General features: G+C 50.5%; 1 protein-coding gene and 1 non-coding gene across 4 annotated transcripts in view; both read left to right on the forward strand.

The window, feature by feature from the left end:
• The first annotated feature begins 11,642 nt into the window (after positions 1 to 11,642).
• Positions 11,643 to 23,059, forward strand: part of Rab11fip4 (RAB11 family interacting protein 4) — a 115,165-nt gene continuing 103,748 nt past the window's right edge. For 2 of the 3 annotated variants that reach the window (XM_057774572.1, XM_057774573.1), the window contains exon 1: positions 11,643 to 11,886. In XM_057774572.1, coding sequence (XP_057630555.1) covers positions 11,728 to 11,886 — 159 coding nt within the window. In that variant the 5' untranslated portion in view covers positions 11,643 to 11,727. The remainder of the gene's footprint in view (positions 11,887 to 23,059) is intronic. The other variant, XM_057774576.1, reaches the window with a different exon arrangement.
• LOC130878833 (U6 spliceosomal RNA) lies at positions 15,593 to 15,695 on the forward strand. Its single transcript, XR_009057459.1, has one exon. It is a non-coding gene; the product is annotated as a U6 spliceosomal RNA (small nuclear RNA).

The following is a 23,059-nucleotide window of genomic DNA, read 5'->3' on the forward strand; positions in this document are numbered from 1 at the left end:
TCTGCTTTAAACTATCTCCATATGCATCAGACTGTTTTCTTACTTCCTCTGGGTCTTTTTAAACTTTGGGCCATTTCAGCCCTTTCAGGTGTATTGTGGATTACCTCCCCTAAGGGAAAGAAAGATCTTTCTCTGGAAGTAAAATCATTTGGGTGGAATAAATGGGGGCCTGTCAAACACGGAGGTGACTGTCACTCTGGGATAGGTAGGCTTACTTCCCGGAGAGTAGCCTGCCATCAACGCCAGGGCTGCCTGATGTCAGTTGTATTCTGCATGAGTGAGCACTGCAAACCACCTCCCTTGAGTGCTTTGTGTCAACTCACCCATCAGGGGCTGCTGCCCTGCTCCTAAAGGAGCAGGAAGCCTCCTGGCCTGGGAGAAACTGTCCTCAGAAGAGTTCCTTCTCACTGAGCAAATGATCAGATGTGCTGTCTGCTTGTGGGGAGGTGACTTAGTGCCTACAGAGCTAGAATGGGTAGAGCCGAGACGTCCATTCCTTACCTACACAGGCAGGCTTTTCCAGAGCCGTGGCCCTGAGATGGAAGGAACCCTGGAGGTCGGTGCAGGAGCCACTCTACCCTCAAGCGGTGTTTGGCCCGTTTTTAAATCTGCTCAGTTAGGAGTGCATGTGTGTACTCGGGGGTGCTCAGTGTATGGTCATTAGGCACATGTGTAAAGGATTAACAACAAAAGCCTGACAGAGGGCCTCTTCAAAAGCGCAGTGATGCCGCTGTCTGCCCCCGAAGGCTCAGTGGCCGGCACCAGCAGGCTGGGGACTCGGCTCAGTGGCGCTTGCCTAGCGTAGACAAGGTCCTGAGTGGATGCTCAGTACCACACAAGAAAAGGCTCCTCCTACCTGTAGTCCAAGTCCTCGGTCACAGGTTCAAGTTGGCCAGAGCTACATTACAAGACCTTGCCTCAAAACAAAAATAAATTTTCTAAAAGTCCCCTTTTCTGGGGGGGGGAAAGGGTCTGTATTTCACATATACGCATATATCTATTTAAGCTCCAAAGCAATATCATACGTTTTACCTAAATAGAACCAACTTTCTGCTTTGGTTAGTTTGTATTCTAAACTGAAGCATCCTGGAAATTTTCTAGGTCTTTTACCACGTGCGGGTGCTGGAAGCTGCCAGGTAGTGAATTAGGCTCCAAGGTTATGGCCTTCAGAACACCACCACCACCACCACCACCACCACCACCACCACCACCACCACCACCACCACCACCACCACCACCACCAGAGGGCCAGTTCCTCCAGTTAAGATAGGAAGGTCACAATGGAGTTTTAACCTAAGTCCTTTCTGCTCACAAATCAGAGTGTAGCTAAGCATAAATCCTTTCAAGGAGGAAAAAATGTCAGCATCTGTAATCTCTACTGCCTGGATTTCTCTGTTCAAAGACACACCTTCAATAATTGGGCCTAACCCTGAACCAGGCATTGAAAGAAATGTGGCCTCACCCACAAGGGACTTGCGATTCAGTGGGGAAAACAGCCACATAACTGATGGGCATGTGTCCTAAGATATGGATGGGGGTTGAGAGGTACAGTGGCAAACAGAATTAGTAACTGAGAATTTGGGGTTTGGAAATAATCAGGAAGTGTTTGTGTGCAGGGACTAAAGATGAGAAAGGTTCCTCTGTCTTTAGTGCCTGGGAGGAACCTATCTAGGCAGTAAAGGAACTGGTCCCAGCAGGAAGCAGCCACAGGCCTGGCTTTCTGGGTTCCCACAGTCCTCCAGTATCTCAGTTAAGGACAGAGCTCAACCTCACTTCCCACAAGAAACTTAAAGATACAACTTAGCCCAAGGTCACAGATACGGGCCTCTTTCCAGATCCTTGATTCTAGACGCTTCAGTCTGGCCCAGAGTTGAGATAGAATTAGCCTTACTGGCTTGTTCATCTGGGGAACAAAGGCAGAAGGGAGTGTAGGGGGATCTCAGCCTCCACCCAAACTCCAGCACCACTATCCATACACACGGGTTCTGCAGGAGACAAGAATCATAGCTAAAAGAGCTGGAGAGAGAGCTCAATGGTTAAGAACACGGGCTGCTTTTGCAAAGGACTCAGATTTGATTTCTGGCACCCACACAGTGGCTCACAGTCGGCTGTAACTCCAGTTCCGGGGATCTGATGCCCTCTCCTGACCTTCTTGGGTACTGCATGCATATGGTGCACTTATGCAGGCAAAACACCCTTGTACATAAAAATAAGTCTTTTTTTTTAATCGTCACCAAAACATGAAGACCTTTGAGTTTGTAGTAATCAGTCATTTGGTGACTCCTATGCTCCTGGTTTTCCAAGATACACTGGAGCCTCGTATCTTGTGGAAGTGTTCTGACTCCTGCCAGCCATGGTGAAACCATGTCTGCCCGATCCTCCTAGCTCCCTGGTTAGACTGTGGGCCCAGACAAGGGAAGGCCTTGGTCAGAAAAGCTCAGTAACACTTACGAAATAACATTTAAAGTTCTGTGTTACAGGGGAGAATCAGGAAAGAAGCCCTCATTCACAACAGGATTTCCAGTGCAAAATCCCAGACAAAATAGAGGTGACCTGTGTAAAAGACCTATGGGAAACCTCTGAGCCTAGGGCTGGGGTGTAGCGCCATGGGAGACTGCGCGCTAGAGATGGTGTGGGGGTGGGAGAGAAGTGAAAAACCAAAGCCCAACTCCAGTGCACACAGAAGTTTCACTAACAGTAGTTTCCAGATTTCTCCAGCAACTTTCACAAACAACCACACACATGCAAAAAGAAATAGGTCATTTCACCCACAAAAAGCAAAAAAGGAAGGCATAGCGAAACAGCCTTTGTGCTTTAAGAAAGGCGCAGTTTTCCTCGTTTGTTAACCTATTGCTCCTGCCCAGTGCGTGCATGCCCACCCGTTGGGAGTGTGCCACCCAGAGGGAAAGGGGCTGAACAAACACTGACCGCTGAGCTGGGTGGCACACACTGTTAATCCCCAATACTCAGCAGGCCAAGGCAGGAGGACTACGGTGGCCTGCAGGGTCAGACTCGCTCTCAAGAAAAATGAAAAGATCCCTCAAGAGATTGGCTCCTTCCTGTCCTCCATCATGTCTCATATTGCAAACAGAGCCTGGCTCCCCACCTCTAAAATATCCCTTAGCCCCAGACCCCAAAAACCTTAGGAATAAGCAAGAAAGCACAGCTGAGGGAAAGACACTACAAGAATATTTCCAAGAAAACTCTAGAAATAAGACAGCTTCGAGAATATCTAGAACTGGTAGAATAGGAGCAAGACCGGAAATGGTGATGCTCGGTAGATGTGGTCGGGATGCACTGTACACTTGGATGAAATTGTACACTGAGGGGTACTTTGAAAACCGATAGTAGTTGGTAAGTCCTCGGCGGCAGGCAGAGCACTCGGCAGACGTGTGCAAAATCCTAGGGTCAAACCCTAGCACTGGAAAGAGTCAAAACTTACTGTTGTGGTTGAATTGGAACAGGTCCACTTTATACTATGCTTCGTATGTGATTGCACACACACACACACACACACACAATTTTATCCACTTCAAAGTTCATTTTCTACCTTGCTGTTTATCTGTCACCAGCCAGCAGGGGGCTCTGCTCAGCCACTTTCGCTGAGGCCCTTGTGCAAAGGCTGGGACTGCACTGCCCCATGTACCCCGCAGAAAAGGGAGTGCACGACTCGTGTGCTGGGCAATACAGTGTCCACTAGCCACAAGCAGCTGCTGAACATGTAAGGGGTGATTATGAGGATTAGAAGCTCATCTTAAAAACAAACAGCAACAACAACAAAGTAATGCTATCTATCTCTGTGTCCCCCTGACTGACTGGAACTCACCATGGAGACCAGGCTGGCCTCAAACTCACAGAGATCCACCTGCCTCTGCTTTCTGGGATTAAAGGTGTGCGCCGCCACATCCAGCTCGATGAGTGCAGTTTTTGTTCCTGGGAGATGGCAGCGGGCCAGAGTGCTTCTCTTCAAGCGTGAGGACCTGAGTTTGAATCCTCAGTCCCCACATAAAAAGCTGAATGTGGCTGCCACATGCCTGTGATCCCAGCACGAGGAACGGATGGATCCCCCAAGCCTTGCTGGCCAGCCAGCCTAGCAGGAGCCACAAAAATTTCAGGGCAGCAAGATGAAGAGGGCACCTGAAGCCCTCCTGGGGCTGTCCTCCTCCTGGCCTTAGCATGCACACGCGTGTACGCAGGCACTTCCACGCCTGCAAAGGAAGGAAACGGGGGAGGTGCATTTTCCACTTGGATGGCATGTGAATGGTGAGGTGCGATTCACAGCCGCCAGGCTGCACAGACCACACACCTGCTCACAGTTCCCTGCCCTTCCACATGCTTTCCCCAAGTCATGCAGGTCACAAGGAACTGTCCTCTGTCCATAATGAGGTGTGCTGGCACAGACGGCAACAGCACCCCAATAGAGGACCTTGCGTCTTCTCAGCGGAAGACATCCTCTCGTGCCTGCTTGGACGGCCTCACAGGTTCCGTGGTCTCAGGCCCAGAAAACAAAACCCCATGCCAAATTAAAAGGCTCTTTCTCAGCCTCAATAAATAACTCATACAAAATTAATTTTTTTTTTTTTTTTTTTTTTTTTTTGGTTTTTCGAGACAGGGTTTCTCTGTGGCTTTGGAGCCTGTCCTGGAACTAGCTCTGTAGACCAGGCTGGTCTCGAACTCACAGAGATCAGCCTGCCTCTGCCTCCCGAAAAATTAATTTTAAGAAAAGACAAAACTAGAAAAAAATGGTCAAGGAATATGAATGAGTAAGCCATAAGTGCCACACATTCTGAGGACTGTATGACAAAATCCACCCGCCTCTTAGTAAACAGGAAGCGCGGACTGGCTAGTTTTATGTCTACTTGACACAGCTAGGATTAACTGAAAGGAAGGGATGGCTATGGAGGCATTGCCCCCTTTAGATCCTGCTGGGGGGCATTTTCTTAATTAGTGATTGACAGGAAAGGGCCCAGCCCATTGTGGGTGGGGCCACCCCTGGGCTAGTGGTCCTGGGTCCTGTAAGAAAGCAGGCTGATCTCTGAGTTCGAGGCCAGCCTGGTCTACAGAGCAAGTTCCAGGACAGCCAGGACTACAAAGAGAAACCCTGTTTCCAAAAACCAAAAGGGGAAAAAGGAAGGAAGGAAGGAAGGAAGGAAGGAAGGAAGGAAGGAAGGAAGGAAGGAAGGAAGGAAGAAAGGAAGGAAGGAAAAGAAGAAAACAGGCTGAGCAAGGCAGTATGCGGCACCCTCCAGGGCCTCTACATTCGCTCCTGCCTCCAGGTTCCTGCCCTACTTGAGTTCTGTCCCTGACTTCTTTCAGTGATGAACTGGTACAGTGTGAAGGTGTAGCCCAAATAAACCCTTTCCTCCCCAAGCTGCTTTTGGTTATTGTGTTTCATCGCAGCGGTAGATACCCCAACTAAGACCAAGAGCAAGCTCAAATAAAAATGGGATACGTTTTTATTTTCTTGAGATGGGTCTTGCTTGCTGTGTTGGATTCCTGGGCTGGGACTACACGTGTGAGCTGAAGCACCTGCCTTGAATGCCGTCCCACTTGTCAAATTAGCAGAAACAGGAATAACCCCACTGTGGTGCTGCGGGCTCGCATGTGACCGGGTACCGTTTTTCTCTGTCACCAACCTTAAAGATGTCTACCATTGCTCTAGGAATAGAACGTAGAGAAATAAGTCATGAGGAGGCTGTGACTTTGATTGATGTTAGAACCCCTGAAGATAACCAAAACGCTAGGGTTTTCTACACTCATCTAACACGGTGGTTCTCAACTTCATAACGCTGTGACCCTTTAATATATGCCATAGTGACCCCAACCATAAACTTATTTTGGTTGCTGCTCCATAACTGCAATTTTGCTACTGTTACGGATTAAAACGTGGATACTGTGTTTCCCCATGACCAAGAACTGCTGATCTGTTTCCAGAGCTGACCATTTCCATTACATAGCCTCTGAAAATGGACACAGCCTGAGGTCTAGCGCAGTGGTAGAGCATTTTCCTGTAGGGCTGGGTTTGATCTGCAGGACTGAAGAAAGGGAGTTCCAGGACTGCAGCTTCAGGAGCTCTGGCTGTCCTGGAACTTGCTCTGTAGACCAGGCTGGCCTCGAACTCAGAAATCAGCCTGCTTTCTTACAGGACCCAAGACCACTAGCCCAGGGGTGGCCCCACCCACAATGGGCTGGGCCCTTTCCTGTCAATCACTAATTAAGAAAATGCCCCCCAGCAGGATCTAAAGGAGGCAATGCCTCCATAGCCGTCCCCTCCTTTCAGTTAATCCTAGCTGTGTCGAGTAGACATAAAACTAGTCAGTCTGCACTTCCTGTTTACTAACAGGCGTGTGAAGGACTTTATCATACAGTCCTTAGCATCAATAACATTTCGGTTGAGAGGGAATACCTCTAAAATAATCCAGAGTATTTACGTTGCATATGAGGATTGGCCCCCATTATGTGAATAAAAAAATGTGTCTACATATAGTTAGATAATTTCAGTGAAGACTAGGATGATGGGTAATGCAGCCAACGGTAATAATGATGAGTAAGTTATGTTGCTTTTTTTAAAAAAAATGTTTTTATTTTATGTATATGGTGCTCTATCTGCATGTATACCTTCAGGCCAGAAGAGGGCATCAGATCCCATTACAGATGCCGTAAGCCACCATGTGGTTGCTGGAACTTGAACTCAGGACCTCTGGAAGAACAACTAATGCTCTTAACCCCTGAGCCATCTCTCCAGCCCAGGTCTTGTTTCTTTTAAGTATTTGCCTATGTTTTTACAGAAAAATGTTACAACTTTAAAACTTAAAGTCAGAGACACATAGGTATGAAACGAAACCCATTACTTTATATGCTAGCCTTAGGTTTCTTAAAATAAAAAATTAAAAACAAAAATAATTAGGTTGTTCTTAATTACACTGGTGGTAAGACAGTTATGATAATGGAGTTGAGTCAGATGGTGGGTTTCTTTTTTCTTTTTTCAAAAAGTAGGGTTTTTTTATTGAGCATAGTCGTACATATTTTTAATCCCAGAGCTGAGGAGACAGAGACAGGAGGGTTCCTGGAGTTCACCTGGCATCTACCATAGCCTATTGTGCAAGTCCTGGTGAGAGACCCTGTCTCAAACACCAGGTTGGAGGAGCTGGAGTGATGCGATGGCTCAATGATTGAGACACGTGCTACTCTTCCAGGGGACCTCACTTCCGTTCCTTGCACCCACACTGGCAGCTCACATGGCCTGTATGTAACAGAAGATGTCCTCTTCTGACATCCTTACTAGCATGTGGCATACTCTTGCCCACGCATACACAAATACACATAAGGAAAAATAAATGTAACAAAAAAAACACAAGGTGGCTCCTCAGGAATGAATCATGCATGCACCGTACACATAGGTGCACGTGCTCACACAACAACACTCACATGGGAGGTTTTTAGCTAAGTTAGATTCCAAGGAACTGGGTTTGTTCCTCCTTCTTTGGAGGAATATTTGCAAGATTGACATTAAGCGGCCCGAGGCCTGGCAAATGGAGCCAGAGAGGCCAGCGGTCATTACAGCCCTTCCCTCCACTCTCAGGACCTCTGCTCACGGGCTCTCCACACTGTCAGCCTGGTGAGGCGGCTCTCAGGCTGCTGAGGGGCCTGAAAACACACCTGTGTGCATGAAGCGGTAATTTAATTAATCTTAATCAATAAAAAACAGGAGTCAAATATTGGGGTAAAGACCTGGAAGACCAGAGAACCCGGAACAGCCGCCAGTTGCTTCTTTCCTCTCTTGTTTCTCAGTCCAAAAGGGCTGAGATCCTGCCTAGACCCCACCCAATCACTTCCTGTCCCCACCTCCCAAGTGCTAGGATTAAAGTGCTTCTACAGTTAACTAGTGGCTAGCTCCGCCCTCTGATCTCCGGGCAAGATTTGCCAGAACACAAACACAATATACCACGACGTATCCACAAGAACACAGGGCAGGGTGCACACTGCTCAGGGTACGCACTCCTGAGCCCAGGCACTGGCCTCAGTTCTTTGGACTTGAAGCCACTGCTGCCTTCCTGTTCTCCCTCGCCTCTCTGAGGGCACTCACTGCCTGTGAACAAGGTCTTCAGCCCTGAGAAGGGGTGTCCCCGCCAGAACAAGGGGGATGGATGGGCAGGCCTTACCTAGTCATGAGAACACTTGTGAAGGAAGGGCCAGCAGAGCAAGGGGGACAGCTGACTCAGGAGGGCTTCTTGGATGAGGTGACCAAGGACGGAGAAGGGAGGATCATCCAGAGGGGGAATAGCCTGTGGCAGCTGTGAGTGTCCACTGATGAGCTCCTGTGGGAGGTAATTGCTCAGCAAAGCAGACTCTGTGTGTGCACAGCAGGGGCACCGCACCCACAGGGGCTTCTGGCTGCAGCCCAGGCTGAGGATGTGGGTTTTTTTTTTTTTCTCTTAGGCAGAAGGAGCAACAGAGAAGGAGAAACTAGAGAATACAGACCTGTGCAATCTGCGGGTGTGTGGGGCGGGGGGGTCTACTTTGGAAACCTTGAAGACTCTAGACATAAATGCTAGAGCCCTGCCCACAGGCCACCTTCAGGGGCCCTTTCTGAATCTTTAAAGAGTCTGTGTGGGAGCTCGTGCCTTTAATCCCAGTACTTCGGGAGATGCAGTTCTGGGCCAGCCAGGGCTACATAATGAGAACTTGTCTCAAATAAATAATAATAATAATATTAATGGTGATGATAATCATAATAATTAATGGGGGGCTGGAAATATGGTTCAGAGCACCAGCTGCCCTTCCAGAGGACCAAGGTTGGTCCCCGGCACCCACAAGGCAGCTCCCAACTATCTGTAACTCCAGTCCCAGGGCATCTGACGCTCTCTTGTAGCTTTCTGGAGCGCTGTGTGCCCATCAGGCTGAGACATACACACGGGCCAATCACACACACACACAAAATACATTAAAAATTTTAAAATATTAAAATGGAAGAATCCTGGAGGGAACTTCAGCTTCCTGCTTCTGCGAGTTGGAGGGGTTCTGGGTAGGCACCCTTCCTCACCCAAGCTCCTGCAGGCAAGGGAGGATGAGGTCTTAGATACAGTGCGACACCAGTGTAGCCCAGGCCTGCCAGGGGCCCATCACCCCCAGGACCTACTGTGTAAGTGTGCTCGCTACACTCTGCAGCCAAGACAGGTGACAGGGAAAGAATTTCACCACCTTCTCCAAGGTGATAATTATTCACGGGCAGAGAAATAGCTGCAGAGTGTGAGGAGGGCGAACCTGTGAATCCTGTTCCACTTCTGGGCAGCCTGGATGGTACGGTTAAGACTCGTGACTCATGAACGGACTGCAAAGGAAATGCGCCCCTTTGGGGCTGGGATGCAGCTCAGTCAGCCTGGATGGTATGGTTAGGATCGTGAATGGACCGCAGAAGAAATGCGCCCCTTTGGGGCTGGGATGCAGCTCAGTTGGTGGAGAATATGCAAGAGTCCCCGAGCTGCATCATCAGCATCACGACATTGGGAGGTGGAGGAAAGAGGATCCAAACTTCAGGATCATCATTGACCACACGGCAAATGGGAGACCCTACCTCAGCAGGACATTCCCTGCAGACTGGCTATGAGCCTGTATCCAGGACACATGGATAGGACACTGGGTGCCAGACCCTGGGAGAGATGCAATACACACAAGCTCTCATTAAACACCTACCAGATCTCTGCAAAGTAGAAAATGCAAACCTGCTTTCCAGACGGGAAAACTGATGTGAGCATCATGGAGCTGAAAGAGCATCAGGCCTCTGCTGGGCTCAGCGGTTGATATGACTCAGTATCAACAATTCACACTACGTGCTATTATTACTCACTGTGGGCTCCCACAAATTACCCAAAGCTTGGAGGCGTAAAAAAAACAGAAAGGTTTTCTCCTTTCTGGAAGCCAGGAGGTCAAATACATGTGTTGACTTGACTGCACCCTCGCGGAGGCTCTCAGGAGATTCCCTGAGCTCTCCAACTTTTGGCACCTGCTGGCTTCCTGAGCTATGACCGAAGACCTCTTGGTTCTGCCCATGGTCACGGTTGTCACGGCACCCTCTTGTGTTGCTGAGCTTGCCTCTGATTCTTCCTAAGGGTTCACGAGGTTGCAGTTAGGATCCTCACAAAGGCGCGCGGAGAGGGCGGAGACCCAAACAAGGACAAGGCTTCCTATAGGAACTGCCACCTCCACAGAACCTGGAAGGGGCGGTGGGAAGTGTGAGTGACCCCCAGGGCCTGGGAGTCGCTGGAGCGAGGGAGCAAACAGTGGTTAAGGAGAGGCCGGAGTCAGGTGTGGTGGCCTTTAGTCTCTGCACGAGCCAGCCAGGGCTACAGAGCCGGCATCATGATGGCTGGCATCACAAACACACTACGCGCTGACCCTCAAACCCTCACAGCTTTCTTCCTAGGGAGATCTAACCTCTGGAAGAATAAGAGCACCAGCTGGGAACAGCCTGGTTCACCGGGGAGTCAGGATTCCAGGGGAGACCCAGCAATCCCTGCACAGGTCATGCATATTCGAGAGTTGCCCTGAAGATCAGAGTGCATACAGGCTCAGAGAGAGGAGACCCTGCCGTCCTTGTGCAGAACAGGGCCCTGAAGATCAGAGTGCATACAGGCTCACAGAGAGGAGACCCTGCCGTCCTTGTGCAGAACAGGGTCCTGGTCCCCTACTCTCCCCTGTCCAGGACACTGAATTGCTCTGGGCTCCTGTAAGAATGTGGCTGACCATTTGCTCTAGGCTCACACTTGACGGGAGATCAGGGACATGAGGGCACTAAGACCTATCATACATAACCTTTAGAGTTTCCTACTATGGCCCGAAGGTCATGCTAACTCTAGCGGAGTTTCAGAAATAGTGGGGTTTGGAAGACGGGCTCAGAGCTTAGGTGAACCAAAAAGACGAGGCTTCCCTGAGGGAGACAGCTGCGCTGATCTGGAGGTGTGCTCAGGCAAGGTCTGTGCTTGAGCAGGGGACAATCACTCCTTATGGTTTGTTGGCGCTGAACGAGGTGGTAGGTGGACAGGGACTGCACCTGGGTTCTGCAGGGCCCGATGGCGCTCAGCTGAACTTCGCCGAGGAGGCACGACACAGGTTGGGTCACCACACTCAGGATGGAGTCCTGGGCTCTGAGGAGCTGCCAGAGAAGTGCAAGAGGACAGGAGCTCCGGGTTCCCAAGCCATAGGTATTCCTGAGTCCTGATGACACCAAGCCTAATGGAAGGCCTCATTCTTTCTTCTTCCCGCCTACTTTTAGTCCCCTCCACCGGCCACCCTTCCGGGGTCCCCGCACCTCCTCACTGCGCTGCTCCCTTCCCCTCAACAAGCTGCGTTGCCCCTCCGCAGCATCTCAGCTTCCCGGGAGGTGAATGTAGCAATCAAACGCACTAAGGTAGAGACACCTGCAACACCCAGAACTAACAAAGGACGGACGTGTCCCCTGGCTAGGCGCGGGGTGTTCGAGCGGCGCGGGAACCGGGACCCCCAATCCCTCTGCGTTGAGGTCTAGGAGGGGCGGGGCCTGGGGCGGCTCGGGTCCTTTTGTCTGCAGCCCCGCCCCGCCCCGCCCCCACGCGGGCCCGCGGCGCGCGGCAGACACGAGCGGCTGACACGAGCGGCCGCCGCTGGCGGAGGCTGCGCGCCGCAGACCCGGGCGGTGCGAGCGCGATGGCGGCGGCGGCGCGGGGCTCGGGCTAGCTGCGGGCGGCGCGGATGGCGGGCGGCGCGGGCTGGGCGGGCGCCCCCGCGGCTCTGCTGCGCTCCGTGCGCCGCCTGCGCGAAGTCTTCGAGGTGTGCGGCCGCGACCCCGACGGCTTTCTGCGCGTGGAGCGCGTCGCGGCGCTCGGCCTGCGCTTCGGCCAAGGCGAGGAGGTAAGGAGCTCGCGCGCGCGTCCCTATGCTGGGGGAACCGCAGGGACCCCGTGCTGTCGTACACCGGGCCTGTGCGTCACATGGCACGCTCGCGGTGACCGGCCTGTGCACCTGCCCTTCCCTCCGGGCCATCCCCAATCAGAGGAGCTCTTAAATCTAGCCTCTGGACACCCCCTCCCACACAAATCAAGTCGCAGGGGTATGTGTGCACTGCACCAGGCCTCGGGGTGACAGGGACAAGCAAGGGTGATCTGCAGCCTCTGGTCCTTAGCCGCACCTACCCAACCTAGAACAGAAGGAGATATCTGCTTGGGGCCACCCTGGATTCTGGCCCAGTTCCTAGTGACCTCCCACTCAAGCTAGATGGGCAGGCCCGACTGGCAGCGGGCTGTGCTGCCTGCAGTGGGCCAGCCAGGACCAAGCTGGGGAGTGGTTAGCTGAGCCTCTGGTGTTGGTGTAAGGTCGCATGGGTGGCCCAGAGCAGAACTGTGGGCGCTGTTAGTCTGTCTGGAATGGCAGGATTTGAACTGCCAGTGTGTGATGAATAACTGCCCATTGGTCTAGTGTCCTCTTACCATCTGCATGGGGGCTAGTGTCCGTGTCTGAGGGAAAGACAGGGCACTGTGTTCATGCAACCCTGCCATGGTCAGCATCTCCTGGATTCAGAAGCCCCTGCTGAGCTGTGGGTTTCCAAGACCATCTGAGACCTCAGGCCCTATGTGGGGAGCTTGGGACCTTGGTCTCCAGTGGGTACTAGGTGGCTCTGTTTTCAGGACAGGTCAGAATGGCATTTTAGAACATGGGAGGGGCTGGGCTGGTGCCTTTTTGTCACCTGACAAGTGTAAGGTGACAACAAACCCTTTCTAGGTAGCTGGGCACTGGCTAGAGCCTGGGAATCCCCAAGAGCAGAAGGTGTGGGTCCCCCATCCCAGGAAGCTTACTGCTGTTGTTCCCTCTTGAAGCCCATTCTCTACCCTTCCCTGCTTTCCTCGGGGGGCATTTGCCGCTGCTACCTCCGCTTTTCTTGTACAGAGGTTAGCAGAATCTCTCTTCTTGGCCATCCTTTCCGACCCGAGCAGGCTGAGCATCTCCTAACCCAGGAGGCCGCAGGCTGAGCATCCCCTAACCCAGGAGGCCGCAGGCTGAGCATCCCCTAACCCAGGAGACCGCAGGCTGAGCATCTCCTAACACAGGAGGCCGCAGGCTGAGCATCCCCTAGCACAGGAGGCCGCAGGCTGTGCAGTCCCTAGCACAGGAGGCCGCAGGCTGAGCATCTCCCTAGCAAAGGAGGCTGCAGGCTGAGCATCTCCCTAGCACAGGAGGCCGCAGACTGTGCAGTCCCTAGCACAGGAGGCTTCAGGTTGCTGGTGTGGAACCTCCTCCTTGCTTTGGCTGGAATCTGGAATTCCAGAATCAGAGACCCTCAGATATAGGAATGGCCTCACTCCAATCTCTGGCAGTCGGCCAAAGCCCTGTAACCCTATCCCCAGGCTGGACAGACCCCTCCTGTCCTTAGATCCTCCTCCCTCTATACTTCAGAAAGAAACCTGCTTGTCATTTACTCATCGTGTTTCTGCATGGGGACTCACCTGGGTTTCCCTTCTGCACTGTAGCCTTTAACTATCTGCCCTGTGCCTTCTTACCCTGAAGCCATTTCCAGCTCCAGCCCATGCGGCGGAGGCCAGGTTTCCGCCGATGTCATTGATGCGTTGTCTGGCTGTTTTCCTAGCACTGGCAGGGCTGGACCTGGTCAGTCCACACACTGGGGAGGGGCTGCCTTTTCGGCGTTTCTGCACACCCTACTCACACCAGGTTTCTTGCGACTAAAACCTCGGATCTGTTTGAAAACTTCAGCCTAGGCAGAGCTCCTCCACCCTGGGGCTGGCCAGTGATTCCCTTTCTTACTAAGTTATATGGACAGTTGAAAATAGATCGGTTATAGTCCTGTCCCCCAGGGAGGTGACACTCTGGTCGCCTCCTTCACGAGCTACTCCTGTGCTTAGCTGTAGCTTTCGCCATGAAATGAAGTCATACTGCACCATGTATTCTAAGCTAGCCCCTCCCTCAAGTGATCCTCACATAAACTATCATATTTATTATGCAGACCCTTTCCACGTTTCTCTATTTAGCCCCCAAATGTCCACTTCTGACTTTTTTTAAAGCTCATTCTCTCTCTCCAGGACTGTGTAGTGCACCTGATCCACGTGACTCTGGCCCAGTCCCCTCCTGGGTCCAAACTTTAAAAGCGTCAGGTCTATTGTCTCTCATTTAGTTCCTTAAATCTAAGTCTGTGGTTCTTCCCTCTTTCCTGCTCAGCTTCATCTTGCTTGCTCCTAAGCTCCTCCATCCTCACTGCTGCCAGAGGCAGCTCTAGCTGTCTGTGCGTGAATCCTCCCGCAAGGGGCAAGGGAGAATGCGGGGATGCAGGGCAGGACCACGGACAGGGCCTGGGCTCCGTGGGGCTGTTCTGCTATCTCCATAAGGAGGACGGTGGAAAACACACTGTTTACCACACATCAAATTCTCAAATACACCAAAGCACAGCTCCTCATAGATAGGGTTCTTTCCAAAGTGCTGTGGGCTCAGACTGTTTCGATCGTGTTTGCTTACACATCTGCCTGTGACATTGATTCCCAATCCATTGGTGCGCGAGAGACAATGATTGATCATTTGTTAGACATGAAGGTCACTGTCTACATTTTACTAACTGCGCTGGCTACCAGGGAGATCGGGATCACAGTAGGTTTGAGAGTATGAAACAAATACCCATGAGAGCATCCGTAAGTAGATGAATTAATAATGCAGAAGTCCCCCATACAGGAGAACCGGAGGAGCTGATGTCCTCAGGTGGTAGAGTGCTTTCCTGTCATGTGTGAACCCTGAATTTGATTCTCAGAGCTACATTCAAAATCAAAACAAAAACAAAAGAATGGATATGGCTGCATAAGATTGGACCAGTCCAAATCCCGCCATGGGGTGAGGGGGAACTCCCAAGGCCCCAGCCCTCCATAAACGTTTATAGGCAGTTAATAGTACCTATGGGGGAGGGCTCATGAGGACTCTCTCTCTCTCTAAAGATCTGTAGGCAGTTGATGGCTGCTGAGGGAAGAGGAGCTGTTTTCTTTAAAGATGTAGCCACTGGTAAGGAGGCCTCTCACCCGTGTTCCTGTAAGCAACCCCGTGGAATTCATTGCATAACCGAGACAAGAAACGGGGGTGAGGAGGACATGCAGGGGTGAAGTGGTTCATTGGGAAGAGGATGGTTAGTAGGAGGAGGGCAAGAGGTTCATGGAGGATGAAGTGTTGGAAATACATCCCATACATGTACCAGAATATCATAACCAATTTCATCATGATGTATATCAGTACAGGTTAATATAACAAAAATATAGAGGCAGACATGGCATCACACACCTGTAACCCTAGCACTTGGGAGGTAGAGGCAGGAGGATCAGACATTCAAGGTTGGGGCTGGGAAGTTGGCTCAGCAGGTACAAGCTTGCTACAGAAGCCTGGTGGCCTGAGTTCAGTCCCCCGGATCCCACGGTGGAAGGAAAGAGATGTGATTCCTGAAAGTTGTCCTCTGAGTGCCACGTGTGTGTCCACACACACACATGAGAAGAAGAAACTCAAGGCCATCCTTGGTTACATAGGCAATTTGTGGCCAGCCTGGGATAATGAGACCCTGTCTCCAAAGGGGATAAAAGCGCTCGCTCTGGCAGCACATATACTAAAATCGGAACGATCCAAAGATTAGCACGGCCCTGCGCAAGGATGGCACGCAGATTCATGAAGTGTTCCATATTTAAAGTAAATAAACATATAATTTGTGTGCGATAATTCCTCATCGCGGAGGGGAAGCTTGACTCCCCACCCTGGGTATGAGCTATGCCTTGACTTCGTAGGAGTCCAGCAGGATAAGAGGGGAAAGGGCAACTTGATAGGGAGAAGCCTGGCAAATACCAACCCAGAAGGTCACCAAGGTCAATGCCGACCCTCACTGTGAAGGGACAAGAGAACTCCACTCAGCTCACAACTGTGGTGGTGTGATCGTTCTAAGAGAAGCAGCAGACAACCCCCACCCCAACACCACCCGAGGACATTCCACCAGGCTCTCACCAGAGCTCCTAAACATGGCCAAGGGGAGTGAAGGGTGTCTAATTGTGTCATCCTGCGTGAGTCCTGGACAAGAAGAGGGCACTATTTAGACACTCAGGAGGTCTGAAGTATGGGCTTCATTGATCATGTCGTGTGTCGACCAGATGGGCCTCCTGTGGTCCCCTGATTTGATAACCTAAGATCTTGGTGCCACCCTGAGGTCTCCGTCAATGATACGATTGTTCCCAAGACACAGGCTGTAGATCAGGAGGAAGCACTCAGCCTTCCTGCCCCTGTCTCGCTTGCTGGGATCTCTGCAGGATGTGTGAAGCTGCAATGAAGGAGAATTTGATTTTCCAGACTTCCTAAGCAGCAAGAGGTACCCTCGGAGGGTGTAGTGGGTAGGGGGCCCTGAAGCGAGCAGGCTTCCATGCAGTCCCCTGGATCTCTGGCCTGTGGGATGGAACTTTACCACATACTGCAGGGGTGCAGAGCAGTCTTCAGGCCCAGCCCAGCCCAGCAATTAGGCCCAGGAGCTCTCCCCAGCACAGAAGCAGAGGAGGAGAAAGGAGATGGGGCTGTGGAAAGAAATGGAAAGAGGGCTCTTCGCCTGGGAAGGCGCACTGAAATCCAGCTGGGCCAGGTTAATCCTGTGGCCTGCCCAGGTCTGGTGGCTCCACAGGAACACCCCAGCTGTCCCTTCCGTCTTCTACCCATTCATCGTTTCCTGTACCTGCGTGTCTGCTTTGCGAGTTCATCCATCCACCTAGCCACCTGCCAGCAATTCCTCCATTCCTTCTTCATTGTGTGCTCACCCGCTGTCTCAGGCAGGGTTTCTGTTGCTCTGATGAAACACCACGACCAAAGTGTCTTGGGGAGGAAAGGAGTTATTGGGCTTGCACTTCCTTATCACTGTTCATCACTGAAGGAAGTCCGGACAGGAACTCAAACAGGGCAGGAACCTGGAGGCAGGAGCTGATACAGAGCCTGTGGAGGGGTGTTGCTTACTGACTTGCTCTCCATGGCTTGCTCAGCCTTTTTTCTTATAAAACCCAGGACCACCAGCCCAGGGATGGCACCATCCACAATGGACTGGGCACTCATCCATCAATCATTAATTAAGAAAATGCCTTATACGTTTCTGTAAAGCCTGATCTTTACATTGTATTTTCTTATTCAAAAAATTTTATCTTATGTGCATTGGTGTTCTGCCCACATGTGTGTCTATGTGAGGGTGTCAGATCCCCTGAAACTGGAGTTACAGACAGTTGTGAGCTACCATGTGAGTGTTGGGACTTGAACCCCGGGTCCTCTGAAAGAACAGCTGTGGCTCTTAACTGCTGAGCCATCTCTCCAGCCTGGAGGGATTTTCTTAACTGAGATTCCTTCCTCTCAGATGGCTTTAGCTATGTTAAGTTGGCATGAAACTGTCCGGCCACCCACTCTTCTCTAGCCATCTGCCTGTCCATTCGTCCCCCCACTGAACTCCAATCCAGTCTTTGCTGCTGGAGTACATCAGGACAAGTACAGACTTGGGGCGGGACTGGCATTTCCAGGGGTGCCGAGTGGTTGGTTGTGTGTAGGAGAGTCACAGGAAGGGCAAGGAAAGTGAGAACTCAGACCCCAACAGGGGCAGATGGTGACCAGAGGGACAAAACAGGACTGCCTGGTTCTTACGTTTAGAAGGACAGCAACATCCCAGCACATGCTGTCCTGGCCAGCACGAACTATTTTTGTAATTCCTCACGTCTACAAGATATTAGTGGTGGTAGGACTGGAGTCGTCCTGACAGGAGCTGCAGCCTGGATTAAAGAATCCAGATTAAAAGAATCTTGGATTAAAGAATCCAAGGGTGCTTGTTAGGACAGTCAGACCCGTCTGCCTCTCTGTAAAGTAGAGTTCACGGAGCTGAAGAGATGGCTTAGTGATCACTGCTCTTGAAGAAGACTTGGTTTGGTTCCCAGGACTCCATGGCAGCTCACAGCCAGCCTGTAACTCCAGTTCCTGGGGATCCAACGCCCTTTTCTGGCCTTCCTGAGCACTAAACATCCACTAGCCATGCAGGCAAACATTCATACGTGTAAAATTCTTTTGTTGCTTTTCATGTGTATAGGTGTTTTGCCTGTGTTCATATCTGCATACCACATATGTGCCTGGTGCCCAAGAAGAGCAGAAGAGGGTATGAGATTCCTAGAACTGGAGTTATAGATAGTTATAAGCTGCCATTTGGGGCAGGGAATTGAACTCAGGTCCTTTGGAAGAGCAACCAGTGCTCGTAACTGCTGAGCCATCTCTCCAGCCCAAATTTTTGTTTGTTTGAGACAAGGTTTCTCTGTGAAACCCTGGCTGTCCTGGAACTCATACTGTAGACTAAGCTAGCCTCAGACTCAGAGATCCACCTGCCTCTGTCTCCTAAATGCTGGAATTAAAGGAGTATGCCTCCACCGCCCAGCTTAAAATTTTTAAATCATCTTTCAAAACGGATTCATAAACTGGAGGTCAAGGCCATTCTTTGAGGGGTTGTTTGGAAGGCTAGAGATAAGAAACACACATTCAACCTACTGTAGGCTTACTGCACTCTTGTGTGAGTACCCTGGACTACCCGGGTGTCTATGCTGCCCTGGGTCCCAGGATGCCCCCATCCCTTTCTTTCTTTTTTTAATTAATTATTTTTTATTTTATATGCATTGGTGTTTTGTCTGCACATATGTCTGTATGAGAGTGTCGGATCTTGGAGTTACAGACAGTTGTTAGCTGCCATGTGGGAGCTGAAATTGAACCCCGGTCCTCTAGAAAAGCAATCAGTGCTCCTAACTGCTGAGCTATCTCTCTGGTTCTCCTGTTCCTTTCTGCATGGTACTTTCTACTGCAGGCTCCCTTGTGCAAGAGCAGAGTTCTTCCAGCCTCCACTGGTGGTTTCTATGGACAGAAAGACTAAGGAACGGGCACATTCATCCTTCAGCAGCCAGAAGATCTGGGAGCTGAAGTGACTTGGGCAGGACCCCACGGTGAACACAGGTCCTTCTGGTTCCAAAGCTGCCTTCTTACTGGTGCAAGAGCTGATGTCGTAGGAGGTGGGGGATGGGGGAAACCGCAGCAGAGGGTTCATTGGCTTTCTGAGGCTAGAGTGGCCAAGTAGAAGGCAGCACTGAGCGAAAATAGCGTGGGATCTGTGATCCCTTTTGGAGTGCTGCAGTCAAAAGGGGAGACAAGAGGCTGGCCCAGGGGTCCACAGGATTTGAGGCTTGGGTTGGGGAGGCTGCCAGTAGCCACTGTTATGTTTCCGACCGTGGTTAAGCAGGCCAGAGGTTTTCTCAAGGTTCTCAGCATTCTACCTTCCCACGAGCTCACTCCTCAGTAGGCAGCCTGTTCCATGTATCCCACCTGCATCCTAGCGCTAACCAATTGGCTCTGCCTTGGGCTGGGGAGGCCGCTGGCTGCAGGCATCTCCCCGACTGTGGTACTCCAAGAAGTTACTCTGCTGTCTGCCCCCTTGTGCAGTGGGACTGCTGGCCGCAATGCTTGCCGGGTCCTTACCACTGCGCTGGCACACGGTGAGAGCACAAGTGACTGATGGGCAGAGTGTCCATTTCCCTTCCCACATGTCGTTTCTAGAGCCTCCTCTGTGTCACACTGGTGCCTACAGGATCCACAGATGAACAGGACATTCTTGACCTTAGAGAGCTCCCTAACGGGGCAGGAAGGCCAGGGGAGAAACCTGGGTGGTGTTTGTTTGTTTTTGGGGGGTGAGTTGGTGGCTTTTTTAACTTTTGTGTGTGAGTGTGATTTTTGTTGACAGTTTGTACTTGGAAATGTTGATGGAGAACAGTGTGATGTTTCTGTACATACATGTATTGTGGAATAAACAAATCAAGCCATTAATCTACCTCATCCAGTTCTCAGCATTTCGCTTTGGTGAGAACATTGAAAACCCACTCTTGGCGTATGAAATTAGCGCAGCCACCTGACAAGCAGTAGATGGTCAAGGCCTAGTCCTCCTGTCTAACTGATGGAGGAGTTTTATTTAATAAAGAAACTGCCTTGGCCCATTTATAGGCCAGCCCTTAGGTGGGTGTAGTAAACAGACAAAATGCTAAAAAAAAAAAAAAAAGCCGAGTCAGGGAGTCGCCATGATTCTCCTACTCCAGACAGACACAGGTTAAGATCTTTCCTGGTAAGCCAGCTCATGGTGCTACACAAAATATTAAAAATGGGTTAGATCAATATGTAAGAGCTAGCCAATAAGAGGCTGGAACGAATGGGCTAGACAGTGTTCAAAAAAATACAGTTTCCGTGTAATTATTTCCGGGCATAAGCTAGCCATGCGGGCGGCCGGGTGCCGGGGACGCAGCCCCGCCGCTCGTATTACAACAGAGTGGCACCCAACGTGCTAATGAACTCCACGTAAAACCTGAGAGGGCTTAAAAAGGACACAGAGGTCAAGGCCATTCTTTGAGGGGTTGTTTGGAAGACTAGAGATAAGAAACACACATTCAACCTACTGTAGGCTTACTGCACTCTTGTGTGAGTACCCTGGACTACCCGGGTGTCTATGCTGCCCTGGGTCCCAGGATGCCCCCATCCCTTTCTTTCTTTTTTTAATTAATTATTTTTTATTATATATGCATTGGTGTTTTGTCTGAACATATGTCTGTATGAGAGTATCAGATCTTGGAGTTACAGACAGTTGTTAGCTGCCATGTGGGAGCTGAAATTGAACCCCGGTCCTCTAGAAAAGCAATCAGTGCTCCTAACTGCTGACCCCAGCTGCACACTGTCAACCATTCCCCCCCCCCCGTCCACTATCAGGATTGAACCCAGGGCCTTCAGTGTGCCAGGCAAAAGCAGTGACACTGAACTACACCCTCAGCCCGAAATTTTCATTTTTAACTGCTGCTGTGGCTGTTGTTACTGTATGCGTGCGTGCGTGCGTGTGTGTGTGTGTGTGTGTGTGTGTGTGTGTGTACATGCCCGTGTATGCATTCGTGCACTGCTGAGAACTTGGTCTACTACTGAGCTGTCCCCACCCTGTCTTCGGAGGTTTGCCCCTTACCCCGCCCCTACCCCAAGCTCATGGATCTCCCCTTTTTGACAGGCTGTAATGCAGGTCACTGTTCTTGATGCTCAAGGGTTTCCTTTGCTTTGTTTTAGTGTAGAATCATAACATTTTGATATTTTTATTTGATATAATCTTTTCTAATTTTTGGCGCTAAGACTGGAACCCCTGGCATTTACCACAGACCCACATCCTAGCCCATCACTGCCTTGCTTTTGTTGTTGTTTTGTTTGAGACAGGGTCTCATGTGACCCAACTGGCCTCAAACTGCAGCCAAGGATGACTTTGTCCTTCCAGTCTTCCTTTCTGCACCTCCCAAGTGCTAGGATTGCTGTCATGTGCCACAGATTCTGTTTAGGGGCTGTGAGCTGAACCCAGGGCTTTTGTATGCTAGGTGACGATCTACCAAATGAATCACACAGTTAGCCCCTCTTTCCCCCTCCCCCCCTTTTTGGAGGGGTTTGAGACAGGGTTTCTCTATGTAGTCCTGGCTGTTCTGGAACCACTCTGTAGACCATGCTGGCCTCGAACTCATAGAGATCCACCTGGTGGAGTTAAAGGCGTGCACCACCACTACCCGCCTCTCATCAGTCTCTTTAAAAGAACTCCCTGAGGCTGGAATTATATCTCAGTAGTGTGTTTACTAGCCTGTATGATACCTGGGCTGTGACCCCCAGCACCACAAAGATGATAGTGGATGGAGAGAGAGAGAGAGAGAGAGAGAGAGAGAGAGAGAGAGAAGAGAGAGAGCTCTGACATTCTCTAACATTTATGGGATTTATGTTTATTTATAGACAAAGTCATGCTGTGTCGTTCAGGCTGACCATGAACTCACAATTCTCCTTCCTCAGCCTTCTGAGTGCTGAGATTATTGGTATGCACCACACTCCTGTCTCCATTAATAGGTTTTAAAGTACATAGCTCTGTTCCAGGGTCTTTAATAAATATTAATTTTAACCCACTAACTTAGACAGAAAAATATTAAAAATTAGAATCTAGGAATTATACTAAAGTAACGTTAAATATTTAATGTGCTGTTACCACTAAGGATAAAGTACTTTTTTTATTATTTATTTATTTATTTGGTTTTTCGAGACAAGGTTTCTCTGTAGCTTTGGAGCCTGTCCTGGAACTAGCTCTTGTAGACCAGGCTGGCCTCGAACTCACAGAGATCCGCCTGCCTCTGCCTCCCAAGTGCTGGGATTAAAGGCATGCGCCACCACCGCCCGGCTGTGTTTATTTGTTTTTAAATTAATTTATTCTTCCTTTTTATGTGTATGGGTGTTTTACAGGATGTCTGTCCACCATGCACACATAGTGCCTATAGAGTCCAGAAGAGGGCATCAGATCACCTGGGAGTTGCAGGTGGTTGTGAGCCACCATGTGGGTGCTGGGAATTGAACCCAGGACCTCTGGAAGAACAGCCAGTGCTTTTAACTGCTGAGCCATCTCTCCAGCCCCCATTGTTTGTTTACTTGTTTGTTTGTTGTTTTTTGAGAGAGGGTCTTGCTATGTATTCTGATGGCCTCAAACTCACAGAGATCTGCCTACCTGTCAAATAAGTGCTGGAATTAAAGACGTGCGCCACCACATCTGGCCCCATTATTGTAGCAGGCTTTCTTTGGGGCCGCCAACCAGCTCCCAAATCATGACACGGAAACCTATTATTAGTTATGAATGCTTGACTTTAGCTTAGGCCCATCCTACCAGCTCTTGTTACTTATTTTAGCCTGTTTCTTTTCATCTATGCTTTGCCTCGGGGCTTTTTACCTTTCTTTCATTCTGTGTGTCCTACTCCTTGTCTGGCTGGATGCTGAATGCCTGCCTAGCTGTCTGTCTATCTGGCTGGCTGTCTGGCTGTCTGGCTGACTGTCTGGCTGGCTGTCTGGCTGGCTGGTTGTCTGGCTGACTGTCTGTCTATCTGGCTGGCTGCCTGCCTGCCTAGCTGTCTGTCTGTCTGTCTATCTGGCTGTCTGGCTGGCTGTCTAGCTGTCTGGCTGTCTGGCTGTCTGTCTAGCT

This window comes from Chionomys nivalis, chromosome 7 (assembly GCF_950005125.1).
Source record: "Chionomys nivalis chromosome 7, mChiNiv1.1, whole genome shotgun sequence".
Classification (NCBI taxonomy): Eukaryota; Metazoa; Chordata; class Mammalia; order Rodentia; family Cricetidae; genus Chionomys; species Chionomys nivalis.